The following is a 17,316-nucleotide window of genomic DNA, read 5'->3' as shown; positions in this document are numbered from 1 at the left end:
GGTGGATGGACTCAGTTACAGCAGCAATGAGTGCATTGCTGGAAGACCTGAAAGACCAGGTTAGGGATGGATCATCATGGAGAACATTTATCTATGTGGTTGCTAAGAGTTGACAATGACTTGATGATACATAATCAATCAACTGGATTGTTGAGTAAGAGGTCACCTAGTTAGCTTCTGTGCCTAAAGGAGTATTAGAACGTGGGTTTCCCTGCTCTTCACCCATCACCTTAAACACTACACCACACTGGTTCTCCTCTCTATTAGATTATACATATTTTATTATATATAATTCTTCCACTCTGTGCCCTAAAAACAAAGAGAAAACATATCTTTCATAAGGAATGAAGGATTCACCACATAAATATTGCACAAGCTCCACTCGTTACTAGATATGTTAATACCTTCATTTATGATTCTAATAAAAACAAAGCAGATCACATAAACCTGAAGTTGGTCCACTGTGGCCTATATAGATTTGTCAAGGTGACCTGATTTGCATCATGGAAAAGCACAGCATTAAACTGAATGCAAAACTTTTGATCCATTTGAAATGGTAAGAAAAGCTGTTTTACTTATTTCAGATAGTTCAACATGAATAATTCACCTACTGCTATTACAATAATTAATATGCACCAATTTCAAAACATGAAAAGGTATAAGTTAATAGTAAGATATCAAATCTTGCTAGCTGTTATACAATTTCAGTGTCAGGAGTTCTTACTCTTATTTTTAAAAAAGTATAAATGGGAACTCAAGCATCCAAGGTTAAAGGATAAGCTTAGTTTGATATTTTTCTTGCTTATAATTGCGTTGAAAAACAGGGTTTTCTGGAACTTTCAACTGAACTTGAAATATATAATAAAGAAAAAAGATATTATGACTCTTTGTGAAGGGCATTTCATTCATGCAATAAAACCTTTAATATTCCAACCAACCTGAAATTAGAGACGAAAGTTTACAGTTAACAGGAAATGCTTTCCAAACTGGTTTGAGGTACAGCACCATCTCTCTACTTCCAAAACTAAGCACAGCTTGCACTACCCTGAACTTTATCCTGCACAGAATTATAATTGCTATCTGTGTTTCCATTTAGATTGGATGAAGAGTTAAATTGTCCTAAAATTATTATTTAAAAAAAAAACTCACTATATACAGGAAATGTTGATATGCTGTTTGATTGCTATCAAAACAGCAGCAAAATGCTAGTATTAAAACCTTTCTTTTAAAAAATTCAATTTCTGTCAATATTTCCAGATATAGATGAGTGCAGTGAACTGGGAACTGGTGCCTGTGGAGATCATGCAAAATGTGACAATGTGGATGGAGGATATAGCTGCACCTGTAATGAAGGTTATCAACCATCCACAGGAAAATTACAGTTTAAGCCATACAATGGCACTTCCTGCCAAGGTAAATGATATTATAGAGGTTTATCTGTTATTATAGAAGTGTATCTTCTGAGAGACCCACCAATGTCTCTTTAGTTTCACTTAGATTAATCAGCTGGATATGAAAATGTAGCAACGCATGAATACTCAGATTCTTTTTTCAAAGAAGAAAACTGATATGTGTGCCTGTTGAAATATAGAAGTCATTTTCTGCATGCAATGAAAGTTGAGTTAAGTGGATCTCAACATAACTGGCTCCACATGCAAGAGACCAAATTCCTGCAGCGATTTACCACATTTGGGTAATCATGTGATTATGCAAATGTCACAATGGCTTCCTTTGCATGATGATGTCATCCAGCAAAGGCTGTAAATTGGCACAAATCATACAACAAAGTGATTTATTTACACAAATGATATGAACCACTGCAAGGATGTACTTTCATATGTAATGGACATTCTTGAATAAAACTGATACCACACCAAGTTAATTTACTAAAACAAGATTTCACTGTCATTATAAATACAGGTTTGCTTTTCTCCTATATTGTTCCAATATATAGTAACTGTTAAACAGACACATACATTTCCAGTAGCCTACTTTTGGCAATTAATACTTAAATATTTGCACTTTACACTCTGGTTCTTGTGAAAGCATAAAGTGGCTGAGGATTTCTTTCATTGGCTGGAAATTGACTATAATTATCATGTTATGGTGTATTAATTGGTCTGTTTCTTCATTCCTATAGCAATACCAACAACAAACTGTGAATTGAACGACTGTATAGCTAAAAACATTAACCAGACTTTAGCTAAAGTAAGTTTTATCTATATGTTTGTTGTCAAATCTTAATTTTTTTAGTTCGAATAATATAATATCTCCCCAGTAGCAAGAACAGCCAATATAGTGTCATACTTAGAGTATTAGATTGGGACTGGGAAGACCTAGATTCAAATCCTCACTCTGTCATTAAATTAACTGGATACTTTTGGGTTTATTGGTGCCAGTCTAACTCACCCCACAGGACTGCTATTAAGAGAACGTGGGACAGTTCATGAGTTCCTGAAGAAAAATGGGAAATATATGTAATAAATAAGTAATAGCTGTCACATTCCTACAATGTACATTTATTGCAATCCTTCATACCCATTTACTATAACATACCAGGCACACTGGCTTGCAACCCTGGATTAATTTAATTTAAGACATTTTATAGGCATCTGATTCATTGGCCTAACTTACGTGGTAAATGTGGTGCAGCACAGAACTGCAGAATGAAAATATCCTGCAGTATATGGCAAGAAGAAACCCATAGAGGGTTGATTATATGATTGCTGAAGTAAGTACACTTGAATTAACTGTAGTCTCTTTTAGTTACTTTAACTTTATGAAAACTTCAAAGCCTGTATAGTGCTAATCCAAGAATAAAAAAATGGATTTCTTCAAACAAAGCTGGTATCCATCTTTTCTGGAAGCTAGAGAATCTCCACAAAATTTGATTACAACTTTCTTTCCCATATAAAAGTTTGATAAATTGCCAGTGCACTTGTATTTGCAACAAGAGATTTTATTTATGTTGCCTTATGGAATCAGGCTATAAGTCAAGCAAGATTTCAGTTTTTATATTCTGATCCTACAGAGTTTAGATAATGTTTTACAAACACCATCCATCTTTTAACATTATTAATATTTCCCACACTAACTTTCCTCACAACCCCACCATTCTACACCAAGAGAAAAAGAGAAGTAATATATATTTAGGCATCTTTGTTGTTTAAGCATGTGGATTTTTCCAGTGGCAGTCCAGCCATATATAGCAGAGATACCCTGAAATTGGTAGATGAAATTGATAATTAGAATTATATTTGTCCTGGAGCAAATACTGATCCAAGGGCAGTGATTGCTGGGTAGGCCTAGTCTTTAGGTGTTGAACAAGATATTCTTAATGCAACCTTGTGAGATCATCTTGCCTAGAGATATCTATTACTACCCAGAAATCCATAGCTAGGTCACATCTGAACACAGGCCTTCTCTGTAGACTGCTTATATTTTATCTACCATACCATTCTGTCTCTTTCAAGATCAGCAAAAAAGAATTGTAGTAACATCTTTTTAACTAATGTTGATCACCAATTATGACTCTTCATTTGACAACACGTATAATGGTATAAAACTTTCTTTCAGATTAGAGAATTAAAAGATCCTCTGGCTGTATTACAAGAAATCAATAAGAACAGCGTAGGACCAATTTCACCAGTAGAAGTAATTTCTTATGTTGAAATGTTATCTGTATCTTTTTCCTTGCTAAGTGTCACAAATTACACAATTTCTGATGAGAGACTTCGGAATCAAACTCTTAATGTGAGTGAACTGGGATTTAAATTTTTGGTTACTTGTAGTATATTTTATTCAGGACACAGCATACAAGGTTAACATAATATTGTTTTTATTAATCCAACAGGACTTTGTCACTACTGTAAATAATTTTGTTCAGGAAGATAAGAAAGCAGCTTGGGAAGCTGTCCCAGCAGATAACAGAAGAAGAAGTCTCACTAAATTGATGCATGCTACTGAGGAAACAATGGCCTTCATCTCTCAGAATTTCCCAAAGATGGCAGAAGTAGAGGTTAATGCTAGTGATTTGGGTATGCACAAGGAAACAAAAGATATTGAAGATGGGTTGTTTTTCTTGTTGTTGTTTTCTTGCCTCCTTGCAGAGCAGATTGTTGAAGTTAGAAGCAGTATCATAAATTTGTTCTCAACCGTATGAATTCCAGCGGGTGTGAGCTATTTATCCTTGGTATTTAGAACTGAATGGAAGGCTAGATAACCTCCTGGCTTTGCACATATAGACTTGCCATTGATTTTCAGGCATGTATTAGGGAGAAGCTTAGCTAAACCCTTTTCCAAGGATGGAAAGGTGCACACACTTCTCTTCTGCCCTGATTATCAGTCACATTTCTCAAGCTGGACAGCCTCTGGCTCATGGGTCACATAAAAGCCCTGAACCTCTTTGAACAAGAGTAACAGCTCCCCAGGCAGTCCATGATGTTGCTTTATTACAGTCCCTTATCATATGGGGAGTACAGTTCTTCACCTGTCCTGGCTAAATACATGAAATAGAATAGGAAGAAGCCACTCTTTTCTGACTTTCAAACCATCCATATTCCCCTAAAGAAGCCTCTCAACACCCAGTCTAGGAGAAATTCTTTCTTAGGTGCTGGGAAAGCATTTAATGAGAGCCTGTATATTGAAAGCCATTGCTCTTTAAAAAATAAATAACTAAATAAAAGTTCTGCATAATAAGGAGTATGCAGCTAAGTAATTCCAGTCCATCAGTCAAACATTTGTTTTGTTTATAACAGAATTGCTCATTGACTTTTCCATTGTTTTACAGGGGATTAAAGCACTGGACTGAAATGTAAAGCTAAAAGATTTCATGTTCTGCTTTCTCATTTTTATTCTGGGGTGGGGGACAATACTTGGTTTGTTTGTTTTTGACAAAGATATCATTTTAGTACAGTTGAATTGTATGACTTTATCTTCACACAGACACATACCGAATGGATTGTAAAATAAATACTTTCAATGATATTGTCTCCTGTGCTTTTAAAGAAATTAGTATGCGTGTTCAGAAATGCATTCTTAATAAAGTGGAAGCTCTTGTGAAAGTAGCTTGCATTATTCTTTAACAAACCTCCCTTAATGCAAAGTAAATTAGAGGTTACTTTCCCAAGTAAAGAATGAAAAGGCACAAATATGGAATTAAAGGACATATACCTACCATGAATAACATGGTCCTAGAATTTAAAGCACATGAACAAAATGGTAAAGGGGGATGGATAGTTGTTGGGGATGGGGCTAAGGGGGCAAAGAATGAAATGTATGGCATGGCAGCATGATGTTAATGCTGTGACTTATGTACTTGAATCAGACATTGGGACACAAGCATATAATCCTATAATTTGCATAATAAGGTCACCATGCACGTGTTGTTATTTTGGCACCACTGCACTTTGCTGCAGAGTTGCTGGGGTGAAGGGTTTTTTAAAATATAAATAACTACGTTGTGCTTTTAAAATCTGTAATAACTGTACAGCCCAGTTCTTGTAGAACTTTATATTATGCTAGACTTCAGTGTAATTGTTATTTGTTATGTCAGTGTTATTTGTTATTTCAGTGTTCCTGTCTTTCTTTTTCAGCTGTAAGACTTTATACTTTTGACATACAGTACATAAGCCTCATCAATGAAAATATCCAGATGGGAGGAGATAGTATAAAGGTCTCTGCAAAGAAAAAGGAAACATCTGCTTCTAAAGGTTAGCATGGTGGCTTGGGGTTGTAGGTACAGAAGTTGGACTCAGTGGAAAACCTTCCCTTGTCTAAGATTCGTCAGCCACATAACTCTACTTGCAGTATCAGGAAATCCAGTATATTCTTGAACAGATCAAATAGAAAGCAAAAAATCTGATGCCATTCTGCACTTACATTGACTGACAATGAACTTGTAAAAACTTCATTTGCCTAGAAGGAAACCTTTTTTTACATTTCAGCCATCTGCAAGCAGCCCCCTGTCTTCCCTTAAGCCTGAGCAGAATCACTGAAATGGGGTAGAAGAAGTTCCCCATCATTTGGTCATGCTTTCAGTCACTGGTTCCTTTTTGCTTAGCCTTCCCATGTCCTAAAAATCCTACTTAGAATAGCTGAAGGGAAGGAAGATTTTAATATTCAAGTGATATATGGGCAGCATACCTTGGGCTGAAATTCTAAAGGATAAATAAGACTTGTAGGGATGGGAGAAGCTGGACAATGAAATACTGAAATCACAAGCACAATCTTCATGGGAAGGAAAAATGGGGAAACCTCAGTGACAATACAAATACAGTAAGAAAAGGTGAGGGGGTGTTATGCCTTAAATAGAGTCAAAGAGGATGTTGTGTTGGGATGGCAAAATAATATGGGGAATAGGGAGAAGGTGAAATTGCCTAATAACTTATTTGTCTTCTCTCAGAAGAAAGAGAGTGCCTTTCCTAATATAATTGAGGAAAATGAGGAGAACAGAGACCCCTATAAAAACTGCTAAAGGAGCTGGAGATGTTTAGCTCTCAAAATAAAAAAAAAACTAAGGAGAGATAAAACAACAATCTACATACTGTATATATAAAAGATTCAAGAGGGAGATGGCCCCGTTGTCTGTTGAGACTGACAGCATGACAAAGAACAACAGGTTAAAATCAAGAGATTCTTAGATTAAGATGGTATATAAAGGGAGGGAGGATATTTAATCTGAATATTTTAAAAAAATTCTGAGAGTAATATGTTAAGCAGCGGAACAGCCTGCTTAGAAAAGCGGTAGAATCCCTTTCACTGGAGATTTTCAGATAGAATCTTCATGGTCTTCATGATTCGGTGGATTCCTGTACTGAGCTGAGGGATGGACTAGATGTTCTATAAGGTCCCTTCCAACTTTTACAGCCTATGGTTCTCTGAAAGCAGGCAGGGTAGGGGATTTGTGAAAGTGCATTGTGGGTGAGAAAAAGGAGAAGTTGTAAAAGAAAGAGGTCTAACAGGATTGTGTGAGTGCATTTTCTAGCCATGCAACTTGAGTCTTCAGGACCAGAAGTTTGTTCACATAGAATATGTAATATACCAATAATACTTTCCATCCCTTAGGTCGTTTATTCCCATAAAAAGGAGATATCATTTTGCACAAAGTGAGAGTAGTACATGATCCAGGGTATATCTTGACCCTGGAATCTAACCACAAGGCTTTAGTCCCAGAACTGAAATTATATTTTTAAGTGTACACTGGGGGAGTGATATTATTGCTGGCTTTTTTGGTTCTGTTTTGTTTTTGTTTTACTTGAAATTGATAGTTTAAAAGTTTTCCCCACAGGAGGATGGGCGTCTAATTTAGGAGGTCTTAATACAGTCTACAAAGCATTGTTCTTTTCCCTATTTTAAAATAAATTGGAGTGGAGTGGGAGGAATGCCAAATAAATTAAACCTAAAGTTTACATTTTGACTATGTCACATATCTTTTACATTACATTTGATTCATTGACTTGATTATAGATGAGATTAAAACTTTCTGCATCCATTTGTAACCAATTACAATTTTCATTTTATGTGATCCTGGACAAACTGTAGTTAGCTTACAAGCCAGTGTCAAACTCTGATTTCTGAAGTGGGCTTGCTTCCCTAATCACAGCTTGTGGTTCAGAGAAAATATGGTTAGTTGAAAATGGAAGCAAATATTTCTGATTCTATTCTTTCAGCTATGCTAGAGAATGAGCCAGATTATCAGAGTCTGCTTTTGAGTTACATCTGAACTCTTTGTATGAGCTGACCCTGAAATTAGCCTCCTATTGATTGTTCCTTTCTCCATATTGTACACAATATTTAATGTGACTTTCTGTCTCAGCAGGAACACCACACATAGGTGCATTTCAGAGCTTAGTGTTGATAATAACAATAGGGAGATGAGATTCTTGGCAAGGTATAAATGTCTGCCCTTGGATATATTTAAGTTTAAATGGTGAGAAATAAAGAAATCAAATTGCTGGATTTTAAAAGCATTTACTGTGGTTTCTTATATTTCATAATCATTGTAGTATGATCATCCTTCTGTCATTACCATTTCCAAGCAAAGTCACTTGTTAGGTAAAGATATTAAGTAGGTCTATATTCAGAATGGTGTCCAGTTTGTAAAACTAACAAGTTTTCTGTAAGAGCTATTCTGCTTGGAGAATTATGTGTGCAGGGGTGTGTGCAAGGGGGTTCAAAAAAGGCATGGTAGTGGTCATGACTGTGTGATCAAAGTCTTGCCCCTTTTTTTTACATGAGCCTTTGGGCAATGCATCTAAAAAAGAGGTGTGGATTGACTTGCATAGTTGCAATGGGTTTCATGACTTCTTTGATCCCCTGTGGACACCCCTGTGTCTGGGAGTGGAAACCAATCTCCTAGTGCCTAGAACTTGTAGCCTATTAAATTGTACAGTTGGAAGACCTACCTTCCAAATATATATATATATATATATATATATATATATATATATATATATATATATATATAATATTCATCTATTGAATTTTTTACCATTAACTCTAATTTCTAATAGTGGAACAGCCCTTATTGCTTTAAAAAGCAAATATTTTCCCTTATTTCTGCAGTCTTTCCTAGAAGTGTTCTGCAAAACTTCCATTTGATGTTCTTCTTGCCAGAGTTTTACAAATGTCTTTTGATTGCTGTTTCCTTGATGTTTTTTTAAACATTATTTTACTATTTCTTTTTTGAAAAATCAACAATTCTCAAACCACTAAGCATGTTTTATTTGATGGACAGGCACCGTTGCAGTTGTGTTTCTGCGATATGACAATATTGGAGCTCTGCTTTCATTATCACAGAACTTTTCACTGAAAGAAAATACAGAGCATGGAGAAACAGTAGGTTCATCAGTTATAGCTGTTACAATTAAGTCCACTCCACCTAGGCTGTATCCAGTTGAGAAAATAACATTTACTTTAAAACATACACAGGTAAGCTTTCTATTTATTTATTTATTTATTTATTTATTTATTTATCAAATTTGTCACCGCCCATCTCCTCCAAGCAGAGGACCTCTGGGCAGTTTACAATATAAAACAATAAATATATAACAAAATTTCAATATAAAACACACTATAAAACAATTTCACAGACCTACCAAATATAATAAAATCCAGATGGCTATGGTCTCATTCTGTCATTGTATAGGAGGGGCACTTCAAGGCACTAGCCTTTTAAATCATCTCTCACTTAAAAGTAAGACTGTGATTATTCTATAGTATGTTGCAAGGGCTGCTTTGGCAGCATCCTTTTAACTCTGTTGCTTGCCAATGTGGCCTAATACAATTAGAAGGGAAATTATAACTTTGAGTTTAGCACAGCAAGTGCAAGCCATGGAATAGGTAGCTACTGAAAAGCATGGATAGAAATTGACAAGAATAATGATTGCATGGAAGTCTTATTACACATTTGTCAATAATTTGTTAGTGTAATCCAAGTCTCTTCCTTGTTGGAGGTTGAAGTGTATATAAGCATTTTCAAAAGAAAGAATAGGACCCAAGGATTAATGAAATGCATTATAGGGATAAGCAAAGCCTAGGAAATTGCTTCCTACCAGAAGAGTCAAAGACAATATAACCTGTCCATGTATCTGGGAAGAAAGGAAAAAGGAAATGACCTCAGATTAGCAATCTCTTAGACAAAGAACAGGCAAAATAATAGGCAAAGTAAATCCCTTACCATTACCATTCTATGGACACCCTACCGCCCCCTGATGATCAGTAGGTTATGAGGTGCTGAAGAGTCAGTGCCAATGAGTTTGGACTCCCAAACCTCCTAAATTCTGAGCATTTTCCACTTGCAAAGTGTGTATCTGTTGCATTCCTTATGTTACTTGGAAAGGCACAACAACAACAAAGAATAAACCTTAACAGGGCATCTAAATGAATGGTGTCACTGTTTCTTATAACCATCAGCAATTGCAGTGACAGTTTCCCAGAGTAGCTGTATAATTCCCGATACTTCTTTTTGGATTACATGACATTATGCAGTGATAGTTTAATATAATATAATATAATATAATATAATATAATATAATATAATATAATATAATATAATATAATATAATATAATATAATATAATATAATATAATATAATATAATATAGTGATAGTGTAGCTGAGAGCTACAGAATGGCAAATGTGGATTGAAAAGATCAGTATTCTAATCCACACAACCATAAAACCCACTAAATATTCTTGAATAAATAAGTGTTTCTTGATTTAGGCACTCTCATGAATGTCAAGAACCCACTGTAAATTAATTGGAGGGAGTTCAGTATATAATGTAATAATAATAACAACAACATCCTGTCCTATCTTAGAGCGAGGAACCACTCTGAGATGGTATCTTGGGTCTCTAGTGTTTATTGTCCTACTCTATTAGACAGAAAAATCCTGCCAAACTGAAAGGCCGTAGGAAACCTTCACAGATAAACTCAAAAATTAAGGTGGGTCTGCTCTGAGTTTCTTAGAAGGAAAGTTCAATGCCTCTAAACTACGCATGAGTTTTTCCCCATGGATAGAGGCCCCCTCCTGCTCACCATCAGTACTCATGACACATCCCATGTGTGAACATTGGAGGTAGAGTAAGGGAGAGGGGGTGGTAGAAGGACAATTTTAAAAAAAAAGGGATGGATTTTTCATAAAAGTTAGAAGTTCAAGATTGAAAGAAAGTCAAATATGTCCAACAAAGAATGAAGGAATACCATACAGTACCTTGGCACATTTAAGGCTACAGAATAATATCCATTGGAAGGATTATATATAAGCCATGAGATAATTTGTTTACAAAAGTCAGAGTGAATACCTAAAAGGTAGGGGAAACCAGGCATACAATTTTCCCTCCTTTATTTGGTTATTTGATAAACATTCTTTTAACAATTGTGTTTCAACTTTCTGCTTGATTTTCTTTGTTTTAGGCATGCATAATTAAGGTCTTGCAGTTTGTACATTATAACTGTATGATGCCTTGTTTTAGCCAATGAAACAGATTTATTTATTTATCTATTTATTGATGTAACAAATTTAGATGGATGCCCATTTTAACCAAATAATTCTGGATGGCTTAAAAAAATTGAGACAGCAATCAATTTAAAAAGAAATAACTGAGATTCCTTACAGATTGTCCAACAGCATAAAACAAAACTGGCATCCTGGCCCAGCCCCTGAGAGAAAAGCCAGATCTTCAAGGCCTTCCACATCTCAGAGGGAAGGCTGGTCCTTAGAGGAGGTGCCTTGTTTCCACAAAATTGTATGCCATTCACCATCTTTAACCCATTTTGTTTCTGTTCCAGACTGTAGGCAAAAGAGATGTTAAGTGTGTCTTTTGGAATTATTCAGAAGACACAATGGAAGGGAACTGGGCCACAGAAGGATGTGAGAGGACCCAGTTCAATAGCACACATACGTCATGCAGATGTAACCATCTTACTCATTTTGCTGTCTTAATGTCTTCAAATGGCTCTAAAGTTGTAAGTGCTTTTTAATTACAGCCTTGATTCTTTGCTATCTGGGGTCATATAAACCATGTACAAGGAATATTTTCTGCAAACAGATTAATCTCCTCCTCCTCCACATCTTTCTTCAGGATTAGATATTTCTATGGTTAGGTTGTCCTTGAATATTACTTTCTCAGAATCTCTGGATAGCCATTGTGACAATGTGGTGCCTTTTCTATTTTACTTTCTATGCCAGAGGGGTTGTTCACCTGTCCATTTTCCGTGGTTACCATGGGGCATTAAACACCTCATTTTTTTAAAATGGCTATCTGTGCTTTTACTTTTTCAAATGTCTTTATTTTAAAAAATGGGCCACCTTATCATTTTAAAAAATCTGAATTCGAAATAACCCTTCCATTTCAAAAGGTACTAAAATAACTCTCACCCTATATTTAGTTGGAAGAGAGATCCAATGTAAATGAGAGACACCTTCACTCAGCTGTGAGTGCATGCCTCATGTTTCACATACAATGTATAGTAAATAGCTACAGTTTCATGCAGAAGTTTCAGCATCCCTGGTACAATTGTGTGGATCAATGAAGTCTGTTTGACAGCCTGACTCTGCAGTGTCACAAAGAACATCACATTATGTACAGTTTAATCTATCCTCCTGCAGTCTACACCCAGTTTTCCAACTGACCCACTGATCAGGTATTAGTGAAGTGAAAGAGAATTGATTGCTGTCCAGACTTCCCTTCCTTGCCAAACTTACTCTGTGCAAGAACTGTGGATTTCATTAAACACTTTTGTATGCATCACTTCTTAGTCTGTGTACTATATCTTAGAAAGCCATTAGAAAGACCCTCATTTGTCCTTCATCATTTTTAATATTCACAGTTTGTGCTCACTCCAGAGGTTTAGTATGAAGAACACACAGAAGTTTCACACTTTTCACACTTTGGAAATGACATTTCAAAAATTAGATTTCGCAGTGCTGACCTAGAGTTATGCTAATAAATTACATTAAAAGCAACTAAAGTATGTGTTTCAGTTTTCTTCATATACATATACATTTTTGTGCCAACTTTCTCTATTATAACTTTAGAATATCTTTTTTTTTATTTATGAATGACACTAAAACGTTCAGAAATGAGCAAAGACTATTTTGATATTCAAGAAGTGTGCAGTTGACATTAAAATGAAACCCACACTAATTTCTACCTCCTCTGTACCAGTCACTTTGAATAATTTGAATAATAACAAAGAGAGAGAGAGAGAGAGAGAAAAGAAGGGAAAAAATACAAAGGAAAGGAAGGGGAGGGGAGGGGAAGGGCACCATACTACATAAAATGATGGAGAAGGTGCATCTCCTGGTCTTGCTGCAACACACACACACACACTAACACACTGTGTGGACAACCTTGGGAACAAAACTAAAGTTTTATACAAATGTTAAACTAGACTATTCTATTCTCTCCACCCCAGGAAACTAAGGATTATATTCTTACAAGAATCACTCAGCTTGGAATAATTATCTCATTGATTTGCCTCGCCATATGCATTTTCACATTCTGGTTCTTCAGTGAAATCCAAAGTACGAGAACAACAATTCATAAAAATCTCTGTTGCAGCCTTTTCCTGGCAGAACTTATTTTTCTGATTGGAATTAACATGAACACTAATAAGGTGTGTATCATTTCTTATTCTGAAAATGGCACATTAAAGTGCCATTTTCAAAAGTGTATGTCCTAATGGGCATTTTGTGTGACTATGTGATGTCATTTCCTTGTACCTCATCCCACAGATTGCATCATTTATGTTATTTATGCAATGATGCCATGTGTAATGATTGCCTATACTAGAACACCATCAGACTCATGAGCAAGATCACAAAGATATCTGATTTATTAAAGAATAGTATGCAGGATCACAAAAGAAAGCTGAGAATGAAAAAAGCACGCCAAATGCAAACTAAAAGCCCTCGGTACAAATGAGATCCCTCCCCCCATAGAATCTTCCCAGGCTCACAATCCCAGGTGCTCCTAACAGCTTCTGATGGTCCGCAGGAAAAGTCCTTGAGCAGAGCACATAACCCAAACACATTCCATTGTAATGAACACAGATACAGAGCTTGGCACAAGGTTTCACAGCAGCTCCCTCCCAAACAGAAACGTGTGTCAGCGCCATGGCATGTGAAACGTTATGATGTACAGTGCACATAGAAACAGTGAACATGACATACTGCCCCCCAAAAGAAAGAAAACATTAAGCGGCAGGCTTCAAAGGGTAAGCCAAGTGGAAACGGTTTCCTAAATCAGGAGCATTAACGTGGCAAGCAGGCACCCATTCAGGATGAGGAAAGTGTTTCCAGCAGATCAGATACTGGAGGGTGCCTCGAAGCTTGCGAGAATCAACAACCTCCTTGACTTCAAAGTGCTGTTGGCCTTCAATCATGATCGGGGCAGGAGGAGGAGGTTGGGGATGCCAGCAGGAAGAGTGGTGGACAGACTTGAGCAGGCTACAATGGAAAACAGGGTGCAAGTGTTTCAAATTGTGAGGCAGGTCCAACTTAACAGTAACTGGATTGATAAGAACATCAATAGGGAAAGGACCAATGAACTTGGGAGCAAGTTTTTTAGAGGGTTGTGGGGACTTGATGAATTTGGTAGATAGATATACTTGATCCCCAAATTGAAATTGTGTTGCAAAGAACGACGTTTATCGGCTTGAAACTTGTAAGCAGCCTGGGCATCAGCCAAAGCCTGTTGAATCACCGGCCAGGAATCAGCAAGCTTAACAGCCCAGTCAGAGGCAGAACAGGATTGGGGAGGGGGTTGTGGCAGCTCAGGGATGGGAACAAAGTCGTGACTAGAAACCAGACGAAAAGGGGTTTGTCCGGTACTCTGATGGACAGCATTGTTGTAAGCCACTTCAGCAAAAGGCAGCAAGTCCACCCAATTGTCCTGATGGTAGTTAATGTATGCTCTAAGGAATTGTCCAAGGGCGGAGTTCAAAATCTCCGTAGATCAGTCAGTCTCAGGATGGGACGACGTGGACAGCGCCTGTTTGGTGCCAATCAATTTTAAAAATGATTTCCAAAACTGGGAAGTAAACTATGTCCCGTGGTCGCTGACCAAATGGGAGGGGCTACCGTGGAGACGGTAGATGTGAATGAGAAATAGGTGGGCCAATTGTGGGGCCGACGGGATGGACGAACATGGAATGAAATGGGCTTGTTTGGAGAAAAAATATTTTACAACCCAAATGACAGTTTTCTTCTGACTGGGAGGTAGGTCCACAATAAAATCCATAGAAATCTCATCCCAGGGATGGGATGGGCTGGCCACTGGCTGTAGAAGCCCCTGTGATTTCCCCCCTTTTCATTTTGACATGGCACAAACAGGACAGGAAGCAACATAGTCTTTTACATCACGCCTTAAGGTTGGCCACCAAAATTGACAGCGAACCAAATGCAAGGTTTTGACAAAACCAAAGTGTCCAGCAAGTTTATCATCATGGGAACACTGCAAAACATCAGCTCTTAAAGTTTCAGGCACATAAAGGTGGTGTTCCACCCACGCCAGACCGTTTTCAAAAGAAACATTGTCTCTATTAGCTAGCAACCAAGTGTCAGATTTCAGTGCCTGGAGAAAGTCCTTCTGTAACTGACAAGGAACTTGCACTTTCCGCTTCGCAGACTGGGCTGGGGCGGGGTTGCCTGCGCACGGGTCTGGCTCCGAGTGACGGCAACCAAGCCCAGTTGTGGTTCAGTGAGAACAGTCCCAACCACATTGGCCATGAGGTCAAGGTCCTGAGGTAAACATGGCAAAGCATCGGCCAGAAAGTTTTTCTTTCCCGGAATAAATTTTAACTGGAAGTTAAAGCGACTGAAAAATTGAGCCCAGCGAATTTGTTTAGGACTGAGACGCCAGGGGGTGCGGAGGGCTTCCAAATTCCTGTGATCAGTCCAAACCTCAAAAGGGCATTTAGCGCCTTCCAGGAGGTGACGCCAGGCTTCCAAAGCAGCTTTTACAGCAAAAGCCTTTTTCCCAAACATGCCACCGGCGTTCAGTTTCAGAAAATTTTCTGGACAAATAAGCACAGGGTTTTAAGTGATTTTCAGAATCTCTCTGTAACAATATAGCCCCAACTGAGGAATCAGAAGCATCAACTTGGACCACAAAGGGGCATTCAGGATTGGGGTGCTGTAAAATAGGCTCAGCGGTAAAGAGGGTCTTTAACTTTTCGAATGCTGCCTGGCATTCAGGCATCCAATTCAGCACTGCTCTAGGGTTTTTTACTTTGAGTGTCTCCCCCAAATCCATGGTATGGAGTAAATCAGTAAGGGGCAAAGCAATCTCAGCGAGCCCCTGGATAAATTGGCGATAGTAATTACTGAACCCAAGGAAACTTTGCAATTGCCTCTGGGTGCGGGGACGTTCCCAACTTAAAATCGCCTGAATTTTTGCAGGGTCCATTTCAATGCCCTTGTCAGATATCCTATAGCCTAGATAGTCAAGTTGGGTCTTGTGAAACTCACATTTGGAAAGCTTGGCATAAAGCTTGGCATCTCTAAGCTTACTTAACACCTGTTTGAGAAGGCTTTTGTGTTCCTCCTCGGTTTCCATGTAAATGAGAACATCGTCCAAATAAACCAGGACCCCTTTAAACAAATGATCATGTAATACTTCATTAATCAATTGTATGAAGACTCTGGGCACCCCTGCTAACCCAAAAGGGAGGACTTTGTACTGAAATGAACCCAGTGGACAATTAAAAGTGGTTTTCTACTCATCTCCAGCACGTATGCGGATGCGGAAATAGGCTTCACGAAGATCGAGCTTGGAGAAAATCTTGCCCTTAGACAAGTGAGCTAACATGTCCTTCATGAGTGGCAGAGGGTATCTGTTGCAAATTGAGATGGAATTTAACCCCCGATAGTCCGTACAGAGTCGAAGCGTGCCATCTTTCTTTTCCCAGAAGAGCACAGGTGCCCCAACTGGGGAATTTGCAGGTTCAATAAACCCCCTTGACAGATTTTTGTCAATAAAGTCCCGTAATGCCTCAAGCTCCTTCTGAGTCATTGGATAAATTTTCGGCTTGGGCAATTGAGCATTGGGAACCAACTCTATTGCACAATCGGTTTTCTGATGGGGGGGTAGCTGATCTGCTTCCATTTCCCCAAAGTCGTCTGCAAAGTCTTGGTATCGATTGGGCAAGCCTTCTAAACATGCCAAACTAGGGCGTGGCATGGCAATTGCAGCCCTTCCAACCCCCACACTTGAAGCTCTCTCCGCGGTAGGGGCTTGGTAAAACCCACCCTTAAAAGTCAGAGTTCTGTGTTCCCAATTTATATGTGGGCTTCGATAGGTCAACCAGGGAATCCCCAGAATTACCAAGGGGTTGCCAACAGGTGCCACTACAAATTTTAAAGTCTCACGGTGGCTGCCCATTTGCATTGCGACAGTTCCAGTGAAATGGGTTGCCACCCCACCCCCCCCACCCCCCTGCCATTGAACCATCCAACTGTGTGAAGATCAAAGGCTGCTGGAGGGGGAAGCTAGGCAGGTCCAAAGCAGCAACCAGATCAGGGTGAATCAGACACCTGGAACACCCAGGGTCAACTAAAGCCCAGACCTCTGTAGTCTTTGTGCAGGAGCCCAATTTCACTTTTACTGCTAAAGTGGGACAGTCAGCACTCACCATAGCATCCTTGCGCCCATCCTCCTCCACCTGCCCACAGGCGCTCTTCATGGCAGGTGGTTGGCATTTCCCGCCGGCTCCTTAGAGTCATCTTCAGCCTCTCCCGAGAAGTAGAATACTTCCTCAGCATCGGCTGCCCCCTTGGCTGCTGTCATCCGCCGCGAGGGAGGAGGCG

The 17,316-nt window shown here is 38.4% G+C and overlaps 1 protein-coding gene across 1 annotated transcript in view; it reads left to right on the top strand.

Moving 5' to 3' along the window:
• ADGRL4 (adhesion G protein-coupled receptor L4) overlaps positions 1-17,316 on the top strand; it is a 103,284-nt gene that overhangs the window by 57,016 nt on the left and 28,952 nt on the right. Inside the window, exons 4-11 of the mRNA XM_063298171.1 lie at positions 1,258-1,413; positions 2,141-2,208; positions 3,577-3,753; positions 3,854-4,037; positions 5,595-5,711; positions 8,738-8,931; positions 11,295-11,471; positions 12,924-13,124. Coding sequence (XP_063154241.1) covers positions 1,258-1,413; positions 2,141-2,208; positions 3,577-3,753; positions 3,854-4,037; positions 5,595-5,711; positions 8,738-8,931; positions 11,295-11,471; positions 12,924-13,124 — 1,274 coding nt within the window. The remainder of the gene's footprint in view (positions 1-1,257; positions 1,414-2,140; positions 2,209-3,576; positions 3,754-3,853; positions 4,038-5,594; positions 5,712-8,737; positions 8,932-11,294; positions 11,472-12,923; positions 13,125-17,316) is intronic.

The sequence above is a fragment of the Candoia aspera genome, chromosome 3, assembly GCF_035149785.1.
Source record: "Candoia aspera isolate rCanAsp1 chromosome 3, rCanAsp1.hap2, whole genome shotgun sequence".
Classification (NCBI taxonomy): Eukaryota; Metazoa; Chordata; class Lepidosauria; order Squamata; family Boidae; genus Candoia; species Candoia aspera.
This window is presented reverse-complemented; position numbering and strand designations above follow the sequence as displayed.